This window comes from Lasioglossum baleicum, chromosome 11 (assembly GCF_051020765.1).
Source record: "Lasioglossum baleicum chromosome 11, iyLasBale1, whole genome shotgun sequence".
NCBI classification, from domain to species: domain Eukaryota; kingdom Metazoa; phylum Arthropoda; class Insecta; order Hymenoptera; family Halictidae; genus Lasioglossum; species Lasioglossum baleicum.
The window spans coordinates 7,895,372-7,922,594 of NC_134939.1; the positions used below are offsets into that span (position 1 = coordinate 7,895,372).

The 27,223-nt window shown below is 36.9% G+C and overlaps 3 protein-coding genes across 5 annotated transcripts in view; 1 reads left to right on the forward strand and 2 right to left on the reverse strand.

Moving 5' to 3' along the window:
- The window catches only part of LOC143213246 (uncharacterized), a 322,622-nt gene that overhangs the window by 148,092 nt on the left and 147,307 nt on the right, over positions 1-27,223 (reverse strand). The window lies entirely within an intron of this gene.
- Not10 (CCR4-NOT transcription complex subunit 10) lies at positions 1,058-7,076 on the reverse strand. Its single transcript, XM_076432882.1, has 11 exons — positions 5,987-7,076; positions 5,561-5,883; positions 5,354-5,460; positions 5,105-5,256; positions 4,819-5,018; positions 4,453-4,753; positions 4,032-4,373; positions 3,833-3,942; positions 3,605-3,683; positions 3,473-3,530; positions 1,058-1,437 (listed from the first exon to the last, which is right to left on the reverse strand). The coding sequence occupies exons 1-10, from the start codon at positions 6,402-6,404 to the stop codon at positions 3,475-3,477; spliced, it is 2,088 nt and encodes a 695-aa protein (XP_076288997.1). The 5' UTR covers positions 6,405-7,076; the 3' UTR covers positions 1,058-1,437; positions 3,473-3,474.
- Positions 7,594-27,223, forward strand: part of Cyc (basic helix-loop-helix ARNT-like protein cyc) — a 68,243-nt gene continuing 48,613 nt past the window's right edge. Inside the window, exons 1-2 of one of the 3 annotated variants that reach the window (XM_076432875.1) lie at positions 24,709-24,912; positions 25,120-25,199. The gene's annotated coding sequence lies outside the window, so the exon portion shown is untranslated. Of the gene's footprint in view, positions 7,833-24,708; positions 24,913-25,119; positions 25,200-27,223 lie in introns of those variants that run through there. The other 2 variants (XM_076432874.1, XM_076432876.1) reach the window with 2 other exon arrangements.

The window sequence follows — 27,223 nt, forward strand, 5'->3', positions numbered from 1 at the left end:
GAATCCGCGAGCACCGGGTCATTTCAGCCGGTAATCGAGTTTAGCGTTTAGCTGGTCGATGAACAGTAGACCGATTGTTCGTAATTGAAACGATGAGAATTCCGGGCTGTGTATGTGTGCGCGTGTGAGAGAAACAGAGAGAGAGAGAGAGAGAAAGACGAATGGGAGACGGTTAGGGTGCCCGATAGTCATCCGATGATCGCGAGGGCGAATCGGTGATTCCCCGAGGCGATTCTCAGTGCTTCGAGCGGCGGCATCGTCTTGTTCTGCTCGCTGGAGACAGGAGCAGAACTCGAACTGGGTCAGGGCAGCGCGCCAAATGGTTGGATCAATTTTATTTTAAATTTATCAAGTCCGCTTTGGCTCCATGGACACGCGTGATCAGTTCAGATTTCCAGCGGCACGCTGCTCAAAGAGCTGCCTTGCGTCTTGTGTGTTTGTAATACGGAAACCGGACGACCGCCGGGTATATTTCATTCACTTTCGCTTTTTATTTTGCAGAATCCCTGCCCGACGACGGTCTGTGGGAATCTTTTCTAGTCCCTGTCGATCATAAATGCTGTCATTGAGATCTCTTCGGGATAATTTACAGCCCAAGGATGAGGAATAGAGGTCTAATATAATTCTCAATTAATCATAAAATAACTGACATTTTGCGATTATTATTTTTTATGTTCCAAGAAAACAGTGGATTAATTCAGACTTTAACTTATACGTTTTCGTATAAATAAGAAATTTTTTTGGAAAGCAGAAAAAGTTCTCTGGAATTATTCTGCTTCGAAAAAGTTGAACTTGTGACAAGCAGGTTTTCTAGAAATGTTATATGGGGTAGATAGATCTGCAGTTGGAGCCTAAATGAGATTATATAAAAATTATGATGTGCTTTCTCTTCTATATTTATCCTGCTTTCGACTCTTTAAATGTTTTTTTTAAATTTTTGTAAAGACAAAATTTAAGTAACACGATGCAAATATAATAAAAACATACACAACGTGTCACACACAGATTAATTAATTCTTAAAAGCGCGCGAATGGGTGGTTTGAAGAAAAAGTCAAATTAAAATTGAAATGCGAGTTTATTGTCGAAATAATTGAGGTGCTCCGCGCCTCGGAAGAATCGTTGGATTTCGATTTTTGTTCACGGCGACGAAAATGGGGTAAACTAACTACATTTAATTGCGCATCGTCGACCGCAATTACACCTCTTTAATGAACCTCGAATCCAAGGAAGTGCGTCGTTTTAATTTTCTTCTGTTGTGCTTGTAATGGACGGCCTTCCGCTGTCCTTCCTCCTCAATCGGAGAAGCATTCAGGTCTCCGGATAAATCTTCACAATCGAATCCTTTTTTTCTCTCATCCCTCATTGTTCAGTCTATTATAATTACTCGCAAGCGATGGATCGTGGTATTAAGGTCGTGCATCTTTTACTGCGATCACCTGTGTTTGATATAGTAAAATAATTACATAAAATCTACTCAAATTTTTCTTTTATTCGCAATCCTATAGAATCTTTAGCAACGAATCGTTATGCTCAATTCTTCAGAATTATACTATGGTCTCATTTACACGCAGTGGAATATAATATGTACATATAATTAGTAGTTAATACAAGAAATATCGAGCTGTAAAAGTTCTTAGCTTGTATCGTCTCGCACAAATTATATGTTTATTGAAATTAATTATTACACAGCGGATTCTACGCATTTATGACAAAAATGAGTAGGTGTAATTTAAAACAGTAAATAAATTATTGTTGTATTATTTTCGACCTATTAAACATATTAAGAGAACAAATAAATTTCTATTTCACTCCAGGTTGCTGCAACTCGGGTAGAACATTTTTATTTTGCATAAGGATCCGCCGTCTATTAAGCACTTGCCAATTTTTAATAATTGCAAATTTTAAATAATTATGGAAATCCTGCCGTTTAAATAACGTAATATTATGTATCCGATTGCGTATCGAGAACTCGTGTGCACGCGTGCTTTCAGGAAACGATTATGTCTTGTTACCGACCATACATATTAAATAGAGGAAACGTTGTCACACGTGGAATAACTAACAGTGGAGAACCACTGCATATGTGTGAGTCAGTCAAAGTAAGGTCCAGTATAAGGCCCTGGGGTGATTCGCCTAGACGGCCATGACCATATTACAGGCCAGAGGCCTCCAATACCATCCAGTAAGTTCGCTTCCAGTAACAAGTTTACAACGCTATTTTCTTATAATTTACGATTCTTTTATTGAAAAGACACATGTCTGACCTTAGAATCAGATTATTTTCTCGGTAGAATTATACATAGACCCAACACAAAAATTTGTTTCTACTTTAAAAAAAAAAAGATACTGCAAAAAAGCAAACCTTGCAGATCAAAATATAAAAAGATTCAACTCAATCTAACAAATATTCGAGCTAAAAAAATTCAGAGCTTTCATAGATAAAAACTGCAAAATTCATATGTTCGTATTTTATAAGCAAATTCGAAACCAATGAAATGATAACTTCATCGCCCTTCCCATCCAACCATTTCAATTTTAGACTCACCATATCACATTTTTAACAAAATCACATTCATTCGAAATCAATTAATTCATTAATCTAAATGAATGTAACGTCATTTAGAGCGAGAGGATACTACTGAAAGTACAATTTTTAAATACACATGGTTCCAGAAATATAAGGATTATATTTACAAAATTTTACAAAATATAGAAAAGTTATAGCATTCATCAATTAATTCAATCGATATTTCCGTGGAGTCATAAGTTTTTATGTAACACGTATGTACCCCGACGGCACACCGGCTCGGTTTCAGCCTGGCACCTGTGCACAAAAGGGTGCGATTTTCACCTGCCGAGGGCTCTAAGCCCAGGTCCTGCCGGCCGGGCTAGGATTCAGCCGATTTGCAAGATTGCAAGGGTGCGGGATTCGCGTTCTCATTGCGTGATAATACAAACACGGGTTTTTCAGTAGTCAAAAACGCCAGATAAAGGTCAATCTAGGCAGCAATCGCCCTCAAAGGTCTTATTTATTAACTTATTATACTTTTGTCGGTAACAAGGGAGACTGCTACGCATTTGCAAAGTACTGCCACATTGATGCAACCCGCCCTGTGTCGCGCATGCGCGAGAAAAGTTGGGCCCAATCGAAGCACTGATTGGCCACATTAGTGTGATACCGTGCTGCCCTCTCAAAAACAGGCCGAATCCCAGCCCGGCCGTCAGGCTCTGGGCTCGAGCCCCCGGCAGGTGAAAATCGCGCCCTTTTGTGCACAGGGGCCAGGCTAAATCGTCTTGATTTGGTCTCAACGCTGAGCCAAGCATTGCGTTAGCCCGTAACGTGTCGGGCTGGGGCTCGGCTAGCTGGGTCCGGCGGTGGACTCGGGCAGACTGTGCCGTCGGGGTAGTCGAATACGCAGGTGCGGCAATTGATTCACACTTTTGAGAACAAAATTTACAAAAGAAATTTACCGTCAACGATACTGTGGACAATGTTGTTTTATTATTGACCTTGAAATATCCGCATGACCTGCAACACAACAGAAAAGTGATTGTATTTTCCTTTAATGTTATTTTCAATGTGAGATATATTAGTAATATTACCTAATTGTAATTCTATATATAAAGCTAACATTATAACATGTATAGGAACATCACAGTCTGGACCTTTAGACATCCACACCTGAAAAGAATTACACAATGTTTAATAAGAACGATATCCGTAATAATAAAACAAGCTTGGGCAGATTTTATTAAATGAACAATCATTTCAACGAATAACACCCAAGCTTGTGCGAAAGTAAAACGAAACTCTTCAATGGTAATAATTACCTGTTTTAAGGTTTCTCCAGATTTGTCAAGTTCACCGCGAATCGCATAAGCTACAGCTAAATTGTATCTAAGTACAGCGATACCGGTAGGAACAGTTGTCGGGTACCACACTATAAAGTATAATTAACCATCATCCTACATGTAAATAGCGATAATCAAATTCGTAAAAAGAATAAAGAAAATTAAAGTTTGTTCTTACTCTTTAGAGGTTTTGTGACAACCTCATCGCCTTTATCTTTATCTTGTGTGTCAGGTATAGGTACAAAAGTATTTAAATCTTGGATATTCTCTGGTTTAAGATATTCGATTGCTTCGCTGATTTTGTCCATAAATATCAAACTTTCCGCGGCATACAGATTTCCTAGCATTTTGTATGCCCCCGGCAATTTATTGATACTTAGTAGCGACTTTGCATGTTCAAGAGCGACTACATAATCGCCCAAACATAAGCACACGTAAGCACTCGCTGCTAGAACATTAATCTTTAAATTGAACGCTTCGGCAGTCGACACTTGCGACATCGGAGCTGAGTGTGGAGCACCTGAACATTTTTTTATTATTCATTAATTTAATCATTAACTTAATCTTTGTCTTTATATGTATATAAAATGTTTTAATACCTAAATTAGTACCCGCTGTTAACGATAGAGGTACTGATTGTGAATCGGTGCTTGTTGTAATTGGGGCATTGAGTTCATTGAGCTCACTGATATTCGGTAACAAAAACAATGCGTTCTTTAAACAAAGAGATGCGAATTCTAACGTTAATTGTGGCATCGCCGAATGGAAACTTTCAGAGTGATTTTTCGTATCTTTAGAGAGAGATGATGCTAAAATAATTTTCCTATGAATTCCAGAACCTACAACTTTCTGCACTAAATCTTTTCTCCGTTTTGGGATATTAAAATCAACTTCGTTCGTCTGAAAATAGAATGGGAGTTATATCTCATATGTAAAAATATTCTCGTATGATTTCATGTCCTTACCGGTTTGTGACAATAAATACAACACTCTGCAACTCTTAACCATAGTTTAGGATTATTATGAAGCTTCTGGGCAGCTTCCATAAAACAATCAAAAGCAGGCAACGCTTGATTCGCATGTAACAACGATACACCTAAACTGTACATCAATTGATAGTGTTTATTTCCACCAAGTGTATACAGGGGTTGCGAAGATAAGGGATCTAAATACAAATATTTTTGTTGTATAAATTGTTTCCAATATCTGAACTCGTAAACGAAACTCATAAAAGTTGGAAATCATAATTACCACTGTCCTTTGATTGTACACTTTCTACTGCAGATTTGTTTTCACGCAGAGCTTTCCTTAAATAGAAACAAGCTAAATTTGGTTTACCCATTGCAAAATGTATACAGGCCATATTGTTGTAATATAGAACAGCTGAAGACTCTCCAGTAGTTCTGAAAGCAATAATAATATTTATTGTGATATGCGCTGTTGTTAATATTACTACAAGGTATACACACAGTAGGGTGTGATCGCATAAATTCGACATACTTGAAATCCATATTTTCGGATGTTACAGAGTTCAGTAATTTGATAGCTTTTTTATAATTTCCCCTTAAGTATTCAAGATTTGCTTTCAAGAATACCGTTGATATATTCTAAAAATGAGATGCATGTTTTAGAAGTATGGAAAAATGTAGATATATAATAGATTAAGAAAACAAAAAATAATTCAGAAGTAGTAGTCTATTATCTTACTACAGGTGTACCCAAGGAAACTATAGTTTTCCATTCTCTTTTACACAATTTCAGCTGATGCATCAGAAGATATATTCTAGCTTTACATTTTAATAACTTTATCTTGAATGCGTTGGTGGCTGTATCGGTTTCTTTCTTCTGTTCCTTCTGTTCCGTCACAGATTTCATGATACCTTCCTTGTCCACAGACGCGAGTTTAGAATTGTCCGTGGATATCAGTTGACTTTCTATGTACGTTATCAAAGATAGTGCAGCATCAAGCTGATCAGTTACTATATGTAATTCTATTAGTAACAGGCAAACTTTATGAGCCAGCGATTCTTCTAAAAGAAAAATATAATGCGTGTACATATTAAATTCGATGTGATGATCTTCTCATGAGAGAATAATTCCACTGAATTCTAAACAGAATTATTTCATACGTACCCATGGGTTCTATAAAAGTAAATAATCTATTCACAATTTGCATTGCTGCGCTGTATTGCTTTGTATGATATAGCAAAACAGCTTGATTGTATCTCATAACACACTTTTGAATATCGTCTATGGTAGTTTCAGTCGAATCGGTCAGTGATATTTGGCCACATATCGCATTCAAACTTTTCCTTAACAACTCTGTCTTCTTCAAGTCACTCTTATAATATTCTACCACAACTTTGTTGTGCATCACTTTTAAATCTTTAGGTTTCAGTGTTTCTAATTTATTTAAGTATGACAAACAACTACTGTACGCGCCTTTCTGAAATTCGGTGAGCGCATTCTGTGCTAACTCGAAATTCTGTGCTAGCTCCGTTGGGCTACCCGGAAAGTTATCCTTATTTTGCGTTTCGTTCGTGTCACTCATTTTCGTTGATTAGAAAATAATGTTTATCATAATAATTCTCATCAAATCTTACAAATTCTTCGCAACGTTTGTTGGAATATTTACATCAACTTGTACAATTGACATTTGTCTAGGTTATAACTTGCAACGATTTCTTGTACAATTAAAATCGTTTAAAGCCAAAAATACATAACATTGTACAGGTAGTTTCATTAAAAATAGTTTAAAAATATGCCTCTCAAATAAATCAAGCCATTTTACAAAGGTTTGATGAAATTCTTAAATTTTTCTTCGACTCTTTCGTAGTAGCCAGCCAGTAGCAGGCAGTGATGGACTGATATGGTACATAATAATCAATCCCAGGTCCCACGGTCCCAGCCTGACTTATTTATGTTAATCACCTTTGCTCGTTGCACAGGCAGTCTGAAGCCCCAGTAAAAATTGCCATACCATTATTCAAAACAGTTTTAATATTATTAAATTTGTCTGTCTTCTATAAATTGTAAAAAGTTCAACTGTGGGGTATGAGAAATCAGGTTCAATTTTACGTGCGTAATGTAAAAAAGATTACATAGAATATAGAATAAAAATGATCTGGGTTGAAAGAAATGTCTTGATCTACACAAATACACGTGTTATCACAGCCTACTCTAGTACTCTCGCAATCAAATCATAACAATTTTTTAAAATTTTACAGGCAGGGTATCAAGGTACCCTATTTTATTCAGAATTTACTTCACTGATGTTGAAATCTGAAATCGCAGCGCATGCGCGAGAAAACGGCCAATATCTCCTCACTGCTGTGCCAATGTATATGGCGGGCGCATTTGAACGGTGGAAATAGTATTTATGATGAATGTATTATAAAAATACGAAATATAGCAAAATTAATTGTACTTCATTACTCATATCATTAAAAAAGGTATATTGCAATAGTTTTATATACTTTAAACCAATGCTCTGTGCACAATATTAGTTCTGGCATAGACGAGATATAAACTGTGGCCCCACGAACGTGCAACAGAAAAATACATTGAGTGATAGGTCTATGAACATGGTTTGTCTGTGGCCGTATCACGTGGTTTAGATTTTGAGCAAATTTTGAGCGTCTGTAGGAATCTGCGGCTTCCCTCGGAAGGTGTCGCCACCTTAAGGTGTGCGCATTTTTAATGCATTCTGAAATTCTGCCGCTCTGCCGGCAATCTGTAAGGTCGCTGTTTAGTGTTCGCTGTTCGCGTGGTGCATGCGCGTGTTCGAAACTCTGAGTTTCCCGGGACGATCTTCTTTTTCGTTCGGTTAACTCGGTTGTCAGTATCGTTTCTAAAGTTAATATTATACTTAAACAGTTTCCCTGTACGTTGGAGGTGAGTGTTCCCCGCGTAAGTGTGCTTTTCGCCAGCGATTTTGTTAAATGTGCAATGCCACGGCGGTAACACTTTTGTACGTCTGGTAAGTCTGTCATTCCAATACACTCAACCAGCAGAATTATCATTATTTTGGCGCGAAATTGGAAAACAGTTATACCATTCAACAATATAACAATAATAGGAATAATGCTGAAAGAATTCGAAAAATAGTTAAGTAAAAACTAAGAGATGGAATTTTGTGTAAGATATGTACATTTTTAGAAAATGTAATATGTTTTAACACCAGCTGTAATAATAGGCTTTTTAAAATTAGCACGAACAATATTGACTATCTCGGGATACGGAAAATCCTTGGAATGCAGATTTGTGTGGGGATCAACTTGGACTTGACTCTGGGAGTGTATAAGTATTTTTGCGATTGTTATGCATATCGTTAATATTAGTATGACACATAATGTTCTATTGTGTTCAGTATTGTCACGCCTCTTATTGTATCATTGAGGTTCGACACAAATTTCGAATATTTATTTAACGAAATCGGTTCGTGTTGACTGACAGTTGAATAACGAATGTGGACATTGTGGACGTGTGATACCAACGGCCATAAAACGTGCGAGAAAAATGAGACATAAATTAGTAAATGAACGAGGTGGAATCGAAAGAATCGATAATAATTTAGTTGTGGGATAATGCGAATATTAGTCGCATGTGCAACTTGCCCACGGACTTGCGGTGTACGATAAATCCGTAAGTGGGACATGCGAATGCATCGATTGGCATAGTATCGGGAGCGAGATAATGCGATTGTCGAAACACGAGAGGCCATCGATGGTTTTCTTGCGCGAGCCGTTACTCGCTCAAGCCTGATCCATCTCGCGGCGAACGAAACTCCATCGAGGCGCGAGACGAACTATTTAACCTCGCATAATTTATTGATATACACGCTGTACTAGTCACAACGAAAGCTTACACTATAAAAATAGCGACATGAATGGACACTGGTAATGCACGGGGCTACTATCTCCACTCGCTCGTTTTCTCGCGGATAGAAAGTGGTCAATTAATCTTCCTTGTCTATTAATTAACACTCGATCGTCAGACAATGGCTACGAGATTTTCAAATTTACGATCGTTGAGATTGTAGAGCCACCGTTATGGGAATTTATTTAAGAAATTTGTTTCTTCGGACATATATTATATATTAGGTTGTTGCATATAAAATGTCCGATTTTTAGCAGTGACATTAAACAGAAATAAAAATAAGGTATTATGCATGGTCATTCACGGTTTTCATTTACAAGATCGTTATCTTGATTTTGTAGTTCTTTTTACTATCAACGACTAATTGATCACCACATTTTGACCAAAAATCATGGTCAATAAATTATTTTTGCCACATATATAAATGGAATACGCGACAATCGCGTTGATTGACGTTGAAATAAACTTTATTTAAAAGTAAAATTATACAATAAATATAAAACTATAAAAGAGTAACAGGCACGTGGTTGCCTTATAAAAATGAGAAGAATTAATTTATTTAGACATTGTACGCGGTTCTTATTATAATATGTGCTCTAATAAAGATGTTTATTAAATCATTTCTTATGAAGGCATCTTTATATTTTCATTAATTGTAAAATAAAAAATCTAGAACCATTCATTTGACCGGTCGTGGTACGTTTAGTGTACGATTAGCTTTGTACCTCAAAGTTCTTTATAATAAACCTATACATAGACTGTAGTAGCATTCCTTGATCGAAACGTTTTACAAGATTTGCATTGTAAAATCGGTCATTTCATCTGCAACAACCTAATACATATATGTATATCTCGAAAATGTTGGATATTCGAGCCTCGGTTCGGCTTTTGATGACTCTGGCCGGGTCGGGCCCCGAAAATACCTGGTACATATGTATGTACCTGGGTATGTACCCAGAAATTTCTGATCGAATAGTGCTCGGGTCGGGTCGGAACCCGAAATTTTCGGGTACCCGCCCGAAAATTCGAGATACATACTCGGGTACCAGGAGATTTCGGGTATTCCTATTCCCATGTTGAAAAGGGAATTAACTGCGTGACGAAATACAAGCGACAAGCAGAATTAGCTTGTCGGTTAACATGTTTATGCATACATTCTCAAGTGTTAAGATCGCCATTCGTGTTCCTCGACTTATTTGCGCGAGCGAACCGACGCGACCCCCACCACCGCGCACCGTGACGTCTCATTTTTCGCGAGTTTGCGTTTCCCGCGCTTAGACGTCAACTATTATCACGCCACGAGTATGTATTCGGAACTCGGGAGAATTTATTCGCGAAACAACGCCTGCCAGTATCGAATAAACATGACCCCAATATATTTTGAATACATAGACATATGTACATAAAACTGTTGTGAAACACAATATTTGCATGTTTTTCAAAATTTCTTTTTCGCATAATAAACTAATTGTTCTAAAAAAAATCATCGTCATTTTTGGAGCGTCTGAATATTATTGCTAGTAACCGTATGTAATTTATGTGGTCGTAAATATCTGTTCAAACACTTTCTGCCACAGAAGATACATATGTATAGTTGTTTTAAATCATTTTTTGATCGTATTACACTGGAGTTTGCTGTAGTGTTTATTTATGTTAGGCTCACACTGTTTCTGCATACATGTATGTTATTAAACTGCTTATGTAAAGGCCATTGACTTTTTTAATGTCTTTGCTAGGATTACCTTCTATCTACATACACTTTTACCATAATTAAACTACGGAAGCGTTAATTATGTAAATTCCTTATAAGAAATATATTCGTAGCAGGCAGATAGAAAATCAAATTTAAAATGCATCGGGTGTGTGAACTTAGGTATGTATTATGTTTACAGGAAGTAGAAACGGTAAGCCACGGTCGGACACGTCAGCCGATTCGTGTTCTTAGTGTTCTATGTATAACTCGTGAACCAAATTATTGGACAGCGGATTTTATGCATTTATGACAAAAATCGATAGGTGTAATTTGAAACAGTGAAGAGATTATGGGAAGCTATTTAAGGGAAGCAAGAGAATTTTATTTATCTCGTGCAATCAATAGTATTCATTACAGACAATTTTTATTTTACATGAAGATCCGCAGTCTAACACATGCACTTTTATCATGTACATATATGTATATAAATGCATAAAATCTCAAAAAACTTTTAAGAATTCCAAAACTGAATTTATTCTGAGAATGCTGTGTGTTCATTGTAACGCTATCATTGCAGCATTATCATTGTAAGCTTGAATAACCAAATTTTAATTGAACAACTATGAAATAAAGTACAGTAGGACCTCGATTAACCGGCTTGATCGGGAGACAAACAACCCAAGGGACATAATTAAAATGTACACTATATCCCAAAATAAATTTTGTATTTTTGAAAATTGATTTCCCTAATGATATTTAAACGCATATTTGTTTATAATCGGGATCCGGTTAATCGAGGTCCTACTGTATACATATAAAACCAGTAAGACCAAGTAGTCGAAACTTCACGGGTTAGCCACACCAGTTCGACGCAGCGGATTACACAGTGTTCCGGGGTGAAATAATAATGATCGATTCGATTGCGTAAAATAGTTAAGTTGGCCAGTTAGACGAACGCGTTTGACGAAGGGGAGACGTAATGATGACGTTGTAACAGTTCCGCAAAAAGTGACAGAAAAATGCCTGAAAGCAACACCAACAGACACGTCGGGATAAACACGATTTCTTTTCGACGTATTTCCATTCGTGTTTTTATGTTGCGGTGAGACAGGTGGTTCGTTATAGGGTGATTTGCATAATTAGTGTTACTCGGTAATTACGATTATATAATTTAAATCTGAGAAACGGATGCCGGTAGCGACTTCTCCTCCCAGTGCCGAGATCAGAGTTGTAGGAGGACGATTACGCAAAAATGTATTTGAAATATTTTTCTTGAAATGATTCACCCAAAATTTTTCTCGTCATGATTTTCGTCGTGATATCTCGTCAGGGTTGTGCATTAATCGATTAAAATTTTAATCAAGATTGATTAATGTGTACGATTAAAAAAGGTAATCATTGAAAAATCGACGATTGATTCAATCGATTGATGAAGTTAATCGTTAATCGTTGATTAAAAACAATAAATCATCGAAAAATCGGAGACTCATTTAATCGTTGATTAAAAAAAGAAATCATCGGAAAAAAACATAACAGCAAACATAAAACAGAGTTTGTATCATATTTTGAATCTTATTTTCATGGAAGTAGCCTTTTTAGGTATGAAATAAATTAAAATCGTACTAAATTCTGTCATATTTTACATCCTATCAATAATTTAAAATTTTCGAAAGTCATAATTGCATAAAGATCCTCAGTCTATTAATCAATTATCCGATTGACGATTAAAATTGAAAGGAATGTAATCGTTAATCGCAATTAACGACTAAAGTAGAAAAACTGTTATTCCCAATTAACGATTAATAAGTATTTACTCATTAACGGCAATTAACGATTAATAAGTATTTAATCATAAACCGCAATTAACGATTAATAAGTATTTAATCATAAACCGCAATTAACGATTAATAAGTATTTAATCGTTAACCGCAATTTTAACGACTAAACTAGGAGATTAAGTGTTAATTGCGATTAACGATTGAAGTAGAAATTTTTTCGTCAATCGTTGATTAAATTGTTGCCCAACTCTGTTAATCATCCTCGTGGAGACACCTTTGTGCAAAAGATATCATACTTGAGCCGGTGTTGTCCTCGCTTCTATTGTTTCTGTGCGCTGACTTGTCAACGATAAATTGCTCAGCACTTTTTTCACCATCTTCTGTTACGTGTCGAACAATTAAGGCAGCTCGCATGGACACACAATCGATATTATTGTTTTCCAAATGTTGGAGTGAGTGTACAGTAGGCGTTCAACAATGACACCGATAACAACGATATCTGTAAATTACATCACGCCAGTAAATTTTGCCTACGCGATCGCCGTTTCTCCGGGAGCGGTATTGACTATTCAATGACAGCTATTTATAGTACAAAATTGCGAATGATTCATTGTAAATAAGACCGCGCACTTTGTTGCACAAGTCGCAGAAATTAGGGAAACATTTCTTATCTTCGTGCAACACGCTGCAGGGATTATGCGATCTTGGCTGCGAGCGTTTCGATTAGATTAGGTCAACCGTGTTGACCGGCGATCGTGTTATGGAAATGAAAATATCGTCACTACTAATAATCTGTATGTTCGGCGCAGAAAAACTGATTGACGTGGTGGAGATCTTTGCGATCGTAGACTGCGGAGTCTTATGTGAAATAAAAACGTTCTGCATCAATTGCATGACGCGACGAGATAACTTGTCCGTCGTTGTGCCTGTTTCAGCAAATATCAACAATCATTTGACCATCAGCATTGAAAAATTAATTCCTGAATCTGAACAAATAATTCCTCTACCTCTAGAGCCTCAAGAGATAGAGAGAAGTAGAGAGTAACGAGATAACTCGTCCTCCCCGTTGTGCCTGTTTCAGCAAATATTAGATGATTGCATAAATTTTGAAGAATACAACTTTACTAATCAATTATTGGGTTGGCAAGAAAATAATTTCGGTATTTTAAGGTGAAATAGAGCCCAATTTTTCTATTCAAGCAATGAATTTTGATAAATAAGATATTCTCCCTTTAGTTCGATGATCTTTTGCCAAAAGGAATAAATAAGAAAATATTTTATTATTAATTGTATTTATTGATTAAATGTCTAATTATCTAAGGTTAAAATTCTAATTCCTTCTAATTGAGTATTATAATTTTTCTTTTCACACTCCGATGTGCAGTGCATCTTTTCCACAGTTAGAAAAGAATGGTGACTATATAATTTTTCTTTTTGCACCCCTCTGTGCAGTACAGTTTTGCGACATCTATGAAAATCTGACACGAACTTATGCAATCATCTGACATCAACAATCATTTCACCATCAGCATTGAAAAATTAATTTCTGAATCTGAACAAATAATTCTTCTATCTCCAGAACCTCAGGAGATACATAGAGAGAATTAGAGAGTGACGAGATAACTCGTCCTCCCCCTTGTTAGCAGGTTAATACTCGTTGCACCCGAATATCGGCAAATCGTTTTACGACCTGGGTTCGCGGATTAGCGGTCGAGCCGATTTCTATCGCAATTGTATCGCATGACCGAATCGAGCGGGTGAAAGAACTGCAGAAATCACTCGGTAACACGCTCTGTGGACGATGATATAACGTCGCGTCGTGTCGCCGCTTATCGTAAACTCGTGCTGCAGATCGCGCGAGCGCGCCTGCACACACATCCTCGTCCTGGCTCTCGCGTGCGCACACAATCGCCATGAACTATTCGTTACGCATGCACTCTGTATCATGGTCGGCCGACCTAGCTGAACCTTCTATTAAGCTCCGTCCACACCGCCTTGGCTCTTATCACGCTGACTTTGTAGTAACCGCGTCAAACCTCCAACGTTGCAGCTACTTGAACAATTCACGCGGCAAGGTTGCTCGAAGAGTCTTTCTACACACTTTCAAAAGAACAATGGTAACTAGTTGTAGGTTCATTGAATCAAATATTATTAACAAGTGGATATTTATGTTCAATAAAGTCTTTCTGTAACATTGTTTGGAACAACTGCCTTACATGTTACATGTTATGTCATTGTCTTCGTGGTTACAGTAATTACAGCTACTGGAAAAGCAAGAAAAGGAAATTTATTATATAAATTTAATATATTGGTTACAAAAGAGAGAGAGAGAGAATATTAAGTGTACAGAAATTAATTCTTAGGCTTCTCTTCGCGAATTTATTGATTGTTTACAAACAACCAAAAAACTCACTTTCTAGTAATTTACTTCATTTTACAAATAATTGATATGGTCGTTGCATTAAAAATTGATTAACTCTGAAAGCCACGAATTCATTTGTCCATCCAACAGAATTTCGTTTAAACCAGGGACCATAACTGTTATAACCAAAAAGAAAAAGTCATAGAATAACAAGTATTTCATCTGCTAAAATCGTATTGGTTACAAATAAGGATTATAAGTAACCTAAAATTTTTCCTGTTGGCAAATGTTATCGTTGAAAGAAATTCATTTCGGTCACTTATAACAGTTATCAATGAGAGAAATTTATTTCGATCGTTCATAACAGTTATTGATGAAGGAAATTTGTAATATAATAGTTATTATTAAACAGTACAACTTTCAAATGGTAGACAATCAATTATTTCCTAAATTTTTTATCCGTTAAATTAATTGCTACAATCACAATTTAATGTGACAAACAAAAACAGATTTTGTGTTGTTCGTATGGTCTGTTGATTCGTCTTGTCGTACGAGACCTTCTCAATGAATTTCACAGGCGTGCTCCATCCGAAAAAGAGTAGACAACTCAATAATTAAATGAGCAACCAAAATGAATTTTCTAATCAATAATTATTATGAACAAGTAAACATAAATTCGATCATCGATAACAGTTATCGAGGAGGATCCAATTTTTTGAACACTAATAACTGTTATTTGTAACCAAAAATGATAAAAATCGATATTTTTTAATCATTTTGTTCGTCGAATTTTTTTCTTTATATTTTGTGTACATTATCTTAAATGTCAATAATAATCAACTTTTTATTCATGATATCTATCGTAGAAAATTTTAGAATAACATGTTATTTTTGGTCCCTGGTTTAAACTGTTCGTCTCGAGTCTGATTTGTTATTGTACAGCAAGAAGTTAAAGATGTTAAATTTCACCGACCCAATTTTGTCGGTAGTCTGGTTATTACAAGGTACTACTACTGACAGGCATATAAAGCGTCTAATCCGAATTATAACCGTTCACAGTGAATTTTCTCGATAAACAGATCCCAGGCTCGAACGATTTATCTTTCTCTCTCGACTTCTATCGTCTTGTGTCCGCTCAGAGAGTCCGCAGGAGAGAAAGTAGTATGTAACTGGTAGTGTGCTCGCTACTGTTCCATGCCTGTCTGTATTGTTACGGACATGAACTACTGACCTCCGTTCGCAAGAAATTCGCGGGCACACCCGTGCAACCGACTGCGATCATAAATACACCTTTTTACGCTTGTCGCGCGTTTCCCCTTTGCTTTTATCCGCTGAACGGAGTTTATCTGCTCGGAGGCGTGCAGTGGAACAGTTTTGCCTGTTTACTTACTAGGATAACTATGACAGGACCTTGGATGTTACGCGTTGGCTTTGTGAGCTGGTTTTTTTTTGTGTTGAAAATTGTAGAACGAACGGTTTCGCTACGTTCAATGTAATTCATTGCAGTGGTTGACGTTTATGGCATGTTTATGAAACGATTCATGGAAACTGAAGCGAAATACGAACTTGTACTGACCGGCGACTTCGTTAAATAAAAAAGAAAGTGAAGACTGTTGCACTTCCGACGTGGATTCATTTTGCTCTCGTACTACATAACAGAAAATTCGAATGTAACGGAATCAGGGGATACAGTTTCGTGTTGCAGCTCAGAACGTATCATTGTTCATATCGAAAATAAAATATACCACGTGACAGTTGTGGAGAATCGAAAAATTTGTTTCACCTAGTGCCGAACATTGTAGACGTATTCTACGAACTTGTAAGTTTATTGTCGGTTCGTAAGAGCTTCGGAATTTAGATAAGAACGCATTGTCCGTAATTACATAAATCTTCAGGGTTACGTAATGCAACAATGTCATGTTACAAGCGTGGCAGCTCGCACACTGCGTGTCAACATTAATCGTCCTTGTGTGTGTCGTAATTTTTATATTTAAAACTCGATAAGTTTTCCTTCAATTATCTATTTTCATCAACATTATTTATACGGAATATCGAAAATAATACGTTCGTTTTACAGTTGGTTGAAGGGTCTGTGTACACCCTTTAAAACAGACGGCTGCAATGTAGGTGAAAAATTTCTGTATCTCATAAAAATTCCCGCAATCTACTTATAACTAACAAATATGAATTTTGAAAATTGAGAATTCAATTTCTAGCTTTAGACAGGAGCTTGTAATTCATTCACAGAATATGTTGGTTACAATGGTGGTTAGTTTAACGAATACGGTTTATTTATATAAAAGTTATGTTCGTTTATTTTCGCTGTTCAACATCCGACATATCATACGCAACAACCTAAAAGATGAGGTTGTTTGGTACATTCTGGAAAAAGTGACTTGATCTTACTGGGTGTACAGAGGCTTTGCTTGTAAAGCTTGCGATATCGATGTTTGAGTACAGCGATAACGCATTCCGCAGCGAAAGGGTGAAGCGGAACTGTACCGTATCTCCAGGAAAGAAACAAGTTCACGCATATTTCGAGCGACGGTGGGAAAATGACCGCACCGTGCTCGAGAATTGCTTCGATATGAGGTAATACGCGGCGCGGAACACGCAAGACACGTTACGTAATCCTCCGCGAGTGTGTACGAACGTGTCGGCTAACCTGTACACGACCATATATTTATTAGCTGGCGATTGTAGTCGCGGTTTCCTCTCGGAGGAAATGGTCGCTCGTGACTAGCTGCACGGTCGCGGAAATTTTGCGAAACGTCTTACGTCAGAAATCCAGAAAAAAGCAACGAGATTCGATTGAGTCCTATCCGCGATGGAGTCTGCTTTAATCCTGCTGATTATTTATCAAAATTTTTTGCCTCGGAATCGTTCGAAGGCATTGTTTAATATTTATGCAATGCTTTATTTGAAAATATTGAGAGAGGGTCGAAAATTCTTTTCACTGTGGAATTGATTAAACATTTTTATCAAATCTCAAATTAGAGACTTTAATAAGTATATATATTAGAATTTTTTCAGATTTTTTTTTGCAACCTGGAATAATACTCGCAACGTCAGTAAAAAAAACCATGTTGACGGTGAATGGTTAATTATGTTTCCATAGAATTCTTACCAACATATTTGTGATATTTTTCTTATTCAAATGAGTCCAAACACGATACTTTTCCGGTCATTTTTAGTTGCTTTGACCGATGACTCAGTAGAACCTCTATTATCCGAACTGATGATTCTGCATTCAATGCAAAGAAGTCCATATACAACACAATTTGTGGAAGAAAGATTGAATGTAAAGATTGAATACGATACTACAGCTAGGTAACAGTTCTTTTAGCCGAACACTCATCTTCCATTGACTAGTACGAGTAATCGAGGTTCTATCGTATCGTGCACCTTCGCTTTCTAAGAAACTGTTTCTTCGCTCGTGACCACAAGTCGCGGAAGTGATCGGCACAGATTTAGATTCGCTTGTATTTTTTTTTTACGTAACATTGCATCGACTGAACATAAATCGGGGGTGAGGATAGAGGGGGGCAGAAAAGTGAATCATCGATTACACTTGCTAGGCTGCCACATGGCCGATGGCTTCCTCGTTAAACCTTGAATCGGTAATCTGCTCCTGCGGCGACGCGATGCTCCGAAAATCGGTGAAATCGATCCTTTTATCCATTGCTCATTGTTTCGAAAAGCCATTTTGAAACCACGTTTAAGTGATAATGGCTTTTTAAATCGTCAGACGTTCTCGACACCAATAGATATACAGTAAATCTCTACAATAGTCGCAGAAGCCTCGGGGAGGTTCGTTTGCAAAGTTCGTAGACGGACAACTATTTTTTTGAGCTTCAAAGACCGAGCCGAACGTAGAGAAGGACAGCGCGTGTAAAGAGAGATCGCGCTCGGCCGAAGCGACTGCGACTCTCCGCGTCTCTTTCTTTCCCATACGCTGCCCTCCATTGCGCCCGAAACTTTCATCGTCAATTAAACCACTAAATACAGTTGAAATTATATCGTGTTTGGTGTTATTTTAATCAGAAAAATGCCACAAATAATTGGTGAAAGTTTCATAAAAAAATAAGTAATAATAGAAAAATGTTTATATTGGTATTACATTGTGAGGACGCGCGAGCCTTTGAACTGTGCCGGCGATTGCGACTCTCCGCGTCGCATTAGTAGTGGTTCACACCGATATACCCGAGCTGAGATCAGATTACTACAGTGGAGGGGATATTTTTTTGCATTCATCGTGTACGACCTTTTTGCAACTGTCGATAATTTACTGTAGTCTCTTTTAGAACGTTTTAGTAGAGGATCGAAGAAATAGAATTGACATTTGCATACGCAATAAATTTATTATTATTATACCATTAGCTGTACGCGGCGTGCCTGCGGGCGGGTTGCGCCCGAACACTGGCGGTATAATTGGAAAGGTACCAGTCGATTATTTACAACCACCGCGCTCCGACAACTTTAACCCCGACATATCGACAACACGTGCGACAGATCCACCGATCAGATCGATGGGATCATACATACACACACACACACATACTTTTCCATTTTATTATTATACAATTTTTTGAATACAATAGGACCTCGATTAACCGGCTTGATCGGGAGAGAAACATAATTAAAATGTACATTATATTTCCAAATTAATTTTTTATTTTTGAAAATTTACTTCCCTTCATAATATAATCATATTTAACAGTAAACCTACCGAGTCTTAAAAGTAACTGGTACATGTTCCCTTATAAAAATGACAAGATTGATTTTATTTAGACTTTGTGCAGCTCCTATTGTGATGTGTGCTCCACTAAACATATCTATACAATCATTTCTTATGAAATTATTTTGATTACATCAATAATCGAGAATAAAAAATCTGGGACCACTCATTTTGACCGGTGATGGTAGGTTCAGTGTTAAACGCATATTTGTTTATAATCGGGATCCGGTTAATAGAGTTCCTACTGTAGTTCTAAAAAACATGTCTCTCAAAAATGAAAATACTATACAACATTTTGACACGGTTCCAAGTCCAGATTGAAACAAATATTTTCGGTGCATTAGAAAATGAATTCTGTCCATCTAGTATAGTATTCGAGGCAGCATGCGCCGGCAGGCAGCGGTGGACCATGCGAATCTCGGTGAGAGAAAGTGTGCGCGCCGTGGCAGTGAATGCAACATGCGTGCCGACGTGACCCGTCCAATGTTTTAGGAATTTGATTTGATATTCCCTCGCGCGATGCAAATAATTATCAGACGTAAAACGACGTTACGGTAACCAAACCGGACCCGCGGCACCCGCAATCACCGGCCAGTATTCTATCTGCCCTTACCGCGGAGAAATGTTATTTGCATTTGAAACACGCTTTGACCTTTTCGGTGCCGTGCGAGAGCCGCCATGATTCCATGTAGCCGGGTCTCGAGTCGCCGACGGCGATCTTGACTGGGTCACGCTACCAATGACGATGCTCGAATCATTTCAGAATCCCGAGGCGGAAGCGAAACTCTTTAATTGGCTTTTACGGCGAAATCATGCCGGCTAGAAATCGAACGGAAATCGACGCTGGCGGTCGATCTTAAAATTACGGTAACGGTGTGTTATTACTAGACTGCAGATCTTTAACCGAAACAGAAACAGAAGTTAACTCGTTCGCTACCAGCCGTTACATATGTGTGACACATCGGTTTGTTATCAGAGCCCGTCGTCACATATGTACAGGGTGGTACACGCAACTTGCACACCTATACATATAACTTCCAAAGTATGCGTTGCACGAAAAAGTTTTGTATACAGAAGTTGCATGGTCTAAAGGGGTACATTATGTAGTGTATTTTCTTTTACAGGTGGAAGCGTTTCGGAGATTTGAAGGTCGACTTTGTTTTTTTTTTAAATGGAACACTACATTTTTTATACTATAATTTATATTATATAATTTATACTATATTTTTTATACTTTATAATAAAAAAGTATTGACCTTCATTAGCCCCAAACCTAATTTCTTACGTTAATTATTATTACGTTAATTATTAGGTTTAGAGCTAATGAAGGTCAATACTTTTTTACTCAGAATATTTTGGTATAAAAAATATAGTATTCCATTTAAAAAAACAAAGTCGACCATCAAATCTCTGAAACGCTTCCACTTGTAAAAAAATAAATACACTAGGTACATAATGTACCCCTTCAGACCATGCAACTTCTGCACACAAAACGTTATATGTATAGGTGTGCAAGTTGCGTGAACCACTCTGTATATGTGACAGACGTTTTTGGTCAATTTATGAAGACATGTTGAAACGCGTTGTGTTTTGAACAGAATTGCTTACAAATTAAGACTTATTTTACCGAGTGTAAGTGATTATTCTTCCCATAAAAAACGGAGAACTGAGCTGCAATGATGAAATTTTCGAAAAAATTTCATCGGTGAAATATCTGCATACGGAAGGTTAATACTCCTTTTTCTGTAGCAGTCTGACAGCCGCTTAACATCGTCATAATACCGGAGTAGACGAAGTCGCGAATTGTCGAGAAGCTCGCTTCGCAAATATTCGAAATGGCCTTGCGCGTCGCGCGAGTTCCTACAACTTTTACGTCACAGGTCAAGCAGCCATGCATGCACACACATGCAGAAATGCACAAATGCATGGGGGGGAGGGGGGAGCAGCAGCGGGATCGCGGTATCGTTGCACCGCACTTCGCTGCAGATTACGTAATGTAACGTTGATAAGGAAGTAAGCCGGTCGCCTTGACATTGCCGGCTGGTAAATACCAGCCGGTCGTTCTTACCGATGATTCTTGCGTTGTCGTCGGAACGAGTGCCGAACCAATACACTCCCCAGAAATGATTCATCTGCTCGCTTTGCATAGTTCACCCGGGGCGGTCAATTTTCCCAGACACGTGGAGCAACTTCTTATCATTGCTAATCATATGATATTCGTTGTAAACAGTCATGAGAGTTTCCTGATACATAGAATGGAATTAGGCATTACAACATTAACGTCTCGATGTATGCATTCGAACACATCTAGTCTACCACATAGACGTCAAGTGATACGTCAAGTAAACGTTCAAATACTTCAAATCGATCACAAAAAAATCGATTTTTTACAAAATCCTGAGGCGACAGACAAATTTTACGGCCGGATTTGAAAACAGCGTGACGAAATATACAAGAAATGATGTATAGCATGGTCAAGAAAAAACTTAATCCGGACATGGCATTGGATAAACCACAATTTTCTTGAAATTCTGCAAGTTTAACACAAATTTTGTATCGCTCTATGTCATTTCTATCGAAAGTTCTTTGATTTTGACACATAATTCATCGGTTTGTCCCACTGTGCGCCGTCTGATCTCTCGCACGGCCGACGACGCACTATTCTCGCGAATTGATTTCATATCTCTGTATTTATAAATAAAATAAAGATTTATAAATAAATAAAAACGTGGTAAAATCACAAGGAATGTTCGAGTAAGATATTAAATAACACCGTTAATAATAATAATACCGTTTTTATTCAGGATATGTATCGTAGTGTACGTCGTAGTGAGCACGTACATCATACGTCCTTCAGGTCGGAAGGGTTAAAAAAGGATAGATGAGATAATATAATCTTTTTATGAAAGTTTCAGCGACATATTCTGACACTTTTCTGGTTAAAATGATACCACACACAACACAGTTTGGGTCTTATTTACGTGTTTAGTCCACGATACAGAACGGCTACTTACAATTAGCTACTGTACTAGATCGAGTACAATGAATGGATAATCGAGAATTCAGACAGTTCGGATATTAGAGGTTCTATTGAATCGAGAATTGAACAAGCAAATGTACTCAGAATTTTATAAGATAATTAAAAGCAAAAGAATTTTAATCTAGACACCTCGAAAGCCTGATAAAAATTGGAAGAAGGAAAGATTAGGTAAACACTTTTTTTCAAGTAATTACGCTGCAACGTCCGGTGATCGTTAGTTAGAATATCCTGAGATTGCTATGCGAAGCGAGCGTAAAACATACGCGATTAACTACTGGACGGAACTAAAGGAAATCGAAAGAGGGGATTAGAAAAAGTTGATTGAAGCCGAGATATGAATAACTGTTGAAAGCGACCAATGAGAATTGGTAGGAGGAGCGGTATACCGGTGAGAGGTAAAAACCGTTCGCAAGGAAGTTCGATTAACTATATTGCATCAATTAATAATGACTAAACTGTCGAAGTTAATCGTCAGCGGTGCTGAAAAGATTATCCGTGCAACGGAGAATTGAAGTACCCCTCGTTTTTATTTATTATGTGGTAATGTTTCTTTGGGCATGGTGCGTGCCAACGTTTACGAGCGCTGTAATGTTAGGTTGGCGAGAAAGTTATGCTCGTTTCACGGATACATAAATAAATCAGTTTAATGTCATTATTAGACTCCGGATTTTATGCATTTATAACAAAAATGAGTAAGTGCAATTTAATACTGTGAAAATATTAAAAGACTTTAAGGGTATTAACATATTATCTTCACCACATTAAAATTATTGATGAAGAATATAAATTTATATGTAGTTCCTGTGCGTCTTGCAATCGATGCACAAACCTTTTATTTTGTATAAACTTCCGAAGTCTAGTCATTATTAACCGGTTCTGTATAATTTGCGAACTACGAATTCGTTCAACAACCTCAGTGATAAGTGGCGGTGTCTTATGCATGTGCACAAATGCAATAAAATATTTTTATTGTCTTCGCCTGTCTTTCGTGAATTATATTTGAAAAACAGAAAGCATGTTATTGATTTTTTAAATGTTTCTATACATATGTACAGTTACTCGAATTAATATTCGGACGCTCTAAAAAAGACGATAACTTTTTCAATATTGTACTGTACGATTTGAACTTTTTTGGGAAGCTAGAGCAATTAGTTCACTACAGGATGTGAAAAAATACTAAAAGTTGCATTTTACAACTTTTTTATGTGGGCCTATATTGAAAATTTAAAAAGTACGCATTGTAGGTCTGTGTGAATTAAATGCACTGTGAAAGTTTCATCGAAATCTAAAGATGTAAGAATTCTTAGATATAGGCCGAAAATCGTGAAAATCTTTAAACGTTTGTAGCTCATTGCAACGTCGACCGATTTTGACGAAATTTTCAGAATACGTTTCATTGACAAAGATCTACAAAACGTATTTTTTAAATTTTCAATATAGGCCCACATAAAAAAGTTGTTAAATGCAACTTTTAGTATTTTGTCTACAATTCCGATCAATTGCAATTTTTGAAAAAATTTCTTTTCACACTGCAGTAAACTAATTATTCTCTAGCTTCCCAAGAAAATTCAAACCGTATAGTATAATACAATATTAAAAAAGTTATCGTCCTTTTTAGAGCGTCCGAATATTAATTCCAGTAACTGTATGTAAACGGAGAGGGAAGAAAAATGTGTGTGTTAAAATTTTCGCAAACGTTGTTCTGATCGATTCGAAGTGATCGAAGATCGCGAGCCGCCATAAACCACCGTGAACTGCATCGCGGCTGAAATTGTCGGGAGAATTTATTATGCAACAACGTTAACACGAGTTGCAAATCTACGGCGGCGGATCGTGCATAGAAGTTACGATGATTTTATAATAGCAGAATAGCGTATCCGCGATTGAACGTATTATAGTATTATATCATAGAAACCCGCATGACAAGACGCGAGCGCGTAATAAGTTTATCGGTTCTGTAGATTACGTTGCATTACATTACGGCGCGGCGCGGCGGCGGGGTGCGCAACACTTTATTGCCCACGGTTTTTACGTTTTCCATTACGTGAAGGAATGTTTTCTCCCGGTGAGAATTTCGAAACGTGTCTTTTACAGTTCTTTTATGGGTTATTGTTCTTGATTGGGCGCAGTGTCTGTGATATATCAACTGTGCAAGCTCTCTCCTTCGCTTCTATTGCAAATCAGTGTTGGGCAATAAATAAATTTATTTAAATAATGATTTAAATAACAAGTTATTTGTTATTTGGATATTCAAATAAAACGCAAAAATAATTATGTATTATTTGAGCAAGTCTAAATGAATTTATTTAAAATAATAAAGTAAATTATTATTTACAAATACAATTTGGAATTATTATTTGTATTAGGAAATCATAAATTAAATTGTATTTTCATTCATTAATCCGCCCTCCGGACGAGCCCGACCACTGGCGGTACCTGAGAAGATTGCTATAGCAGAAAAAAAACGCGCACGGATGAACTCCGAATCGGCCGATTATTTACAACCACCGCGCTCTGACAACTTCAACTCCGACAGATGGACAACACGTGCAACAGACCCAAGCAAATTGGTACAAAAAATAGTTGTATTTACGTAAATATTATACATACGGGTAATCAGGATATTAATTTCGCCACGTGTTCATTGTATACATATACAAAATTGAAAAATAATTCGGTGTGCAAAGGGTTAAAGAGTGTGGAAAAATTTCATATAGATAGTAAAAGTGAAAGTGAAACTCCGGATTGTGTTGATTTAACCGCACATCCCTTATTAGGTTGTGTATATCTATTTGAAGTCAGCAGTGCAATTCATCACACACATTACGAAGCAACAAGTGCATTCACAGCTGAATAAGTGAGTTCTAAATTAGAACTTCTAATTAAATTAATTTCTGCTCCTTCTCTTGTTCGCTACTTCACCGCGGCGCAACGCCGACGCTACGCTCAGTGAAATCTGCCGCGAGACCGCGCTCTCATTGGTTCGTGATTTCACCACGCTTATATTAACTTGCCGTGTTGTTGTTTTGTATGCGTCAAATCTTGTAATCGAATTTTAAACCTCTTCCCATAGTCCAATCTTGCTGAAATTTTGTATACACACTTGCTTTCGATGACAATAAAAGTAGAAAATAAAATATATAAGAAAAAATGTTTAAGAACCACGCTTATATTAAAATGCACTAAAAAGGAGAAAACAATTTTTTTCCTGGTTGTCCATAAAATACTGAATCCAGTTAAATGACTAATAATATATTTCTCCCCAAAATTTTAAGCAATTGGTTCAAAATTTCTCCCGTCATAAAATTAGTATCGGAATAGATAGAAAAATTTAATATAAATTTAAATAAAATCATGGCATTAGTGACTATAAAAATAAAAGCGTGGAGCGCTAAAGTATATTGACGTAATCTTCGTGGGCGCTCCACGCATTTATTTTTATAGTCACTATGCCATGATTTTACTTAAATTTATATTAAATTTTTCTATCTATTCCGACACTAATTTTATAACGGAAGAAATTTTGAACTAATTGCTTAAAATTTTGGGGAAAAATATTATTAATCATTAACTGGATTCGGTATTTTATGGAGAACCAGGAAAAGTGCATTTTAATATAAGCGTCCTTTTTAAAAAGTTTTTTTCGTTAATAATTCCATAACAACGCCGAGGAGGCCCTTTTGAAGGAATTAGAATATTTTTGGGACACCTTGTATATGTAAGTCTGCAGTTTGACATATATAATTTTTCGACCGATCGCGTAATATCACACAGGCATGAGCTCTATCACCGATCGCACTCGTCAGAGTTACGTTATTGTTAATGATTTGGCACAAACAAAATCGAACCCCGTACTCGTCGTGTATGTACGTTCCACACACCGATGCAGAGCATCGAATATTCTTCTCAGCAGTGAACAATGCGAATCTTCTTATATACAGTTGCCCCGCTGCCTTGTCAATGTATCATATAATAGAGAATGCACAGCTGTTGAGTGTCAAATGGGAAGATTCTAACGAGCCTTTATTGCCACCTGACACACTCGGACGCGCGATCTCACGAGCATAATTCTATAGTAAACATCAGAAATTCGATCGTTCAAATATCCATTGAAAGTAAAGGTCACACAGTATTGTTAAATTGTGAAGACTTATACAAGCACGAACGCGAAGATGTGTAAATATTCACTATGAATATATTTACGCGAATTTACATTTTTACTAAGTAATTACCGGAAACAGATAACTAGAAGACTAGCAGGTACAATCACTAGGCCGCGGATCTTTATACGAAATAAACATTTTCTCTCCTTCCCAGCAATAATTAATTTTTAATTTATTCTCCTTTTCCAAACTCTACATAAAATTTTTGACAAACACTTACATATCTTCAGTTTTTATACCTCTGCTATTAATCTTAATTGTGATACATGTTCCTTCTACACTTATTACACGAATTTTTCTATTTTATATTCCTAGAAATTATTAATTTCTGCTTTGCTCAGTGCAGTAGTGTTTTTCATTAGTTACATCGGCAATTACTTTGAAACGAATGATTCCACATTAGAAACCTAGCGGAAAATATGTATTGTAATTTTTGCAGTAAATATTCATCGTTATCTGGTACACAAGAAGTAAAGAGAACGGAATATGATAATTTGTTGACAGGCAGTTAGCCGTAGTCATTCAATGGAACGTGTAGCGAATTTTCAAACTCGTTTTTCCTGAGAATTACGAAAAAGTCTCGTGTAGAAAATTCATTTTGTATTTTCAGTTTTTCTCATCATTCCCTGTTAACATCACACCTCTCGTTCAAGGCTCGATAAAACGTCTAAAAAAATGGCACACCAATTTTCAAGGTGCCGTTGTAAAGATGAAGCTT

Coding starts and splice junctions, on each gene's coding strand:
- Not10 (XM_076432882.1), bottom strand. CDS start 6,404: ATGAGTGACACGAACGAAACGCAAAATAAGGATAACTTTCCGGGTAGC. Junction 5,884..5,986: donor TACTTTTATAGAACCCATGG/GTACGTATGAAA, acceptor TTTTTCTTTTAG/AAGAATCGCTGGCTCATAAA. Junction 3,684..3,832: donor CTGGAGAAACCTTAAAACAG/GTAATTATTACC, acceptor AATTCTTTTCAG/GTGTGGATGTCTAAAGGTCC.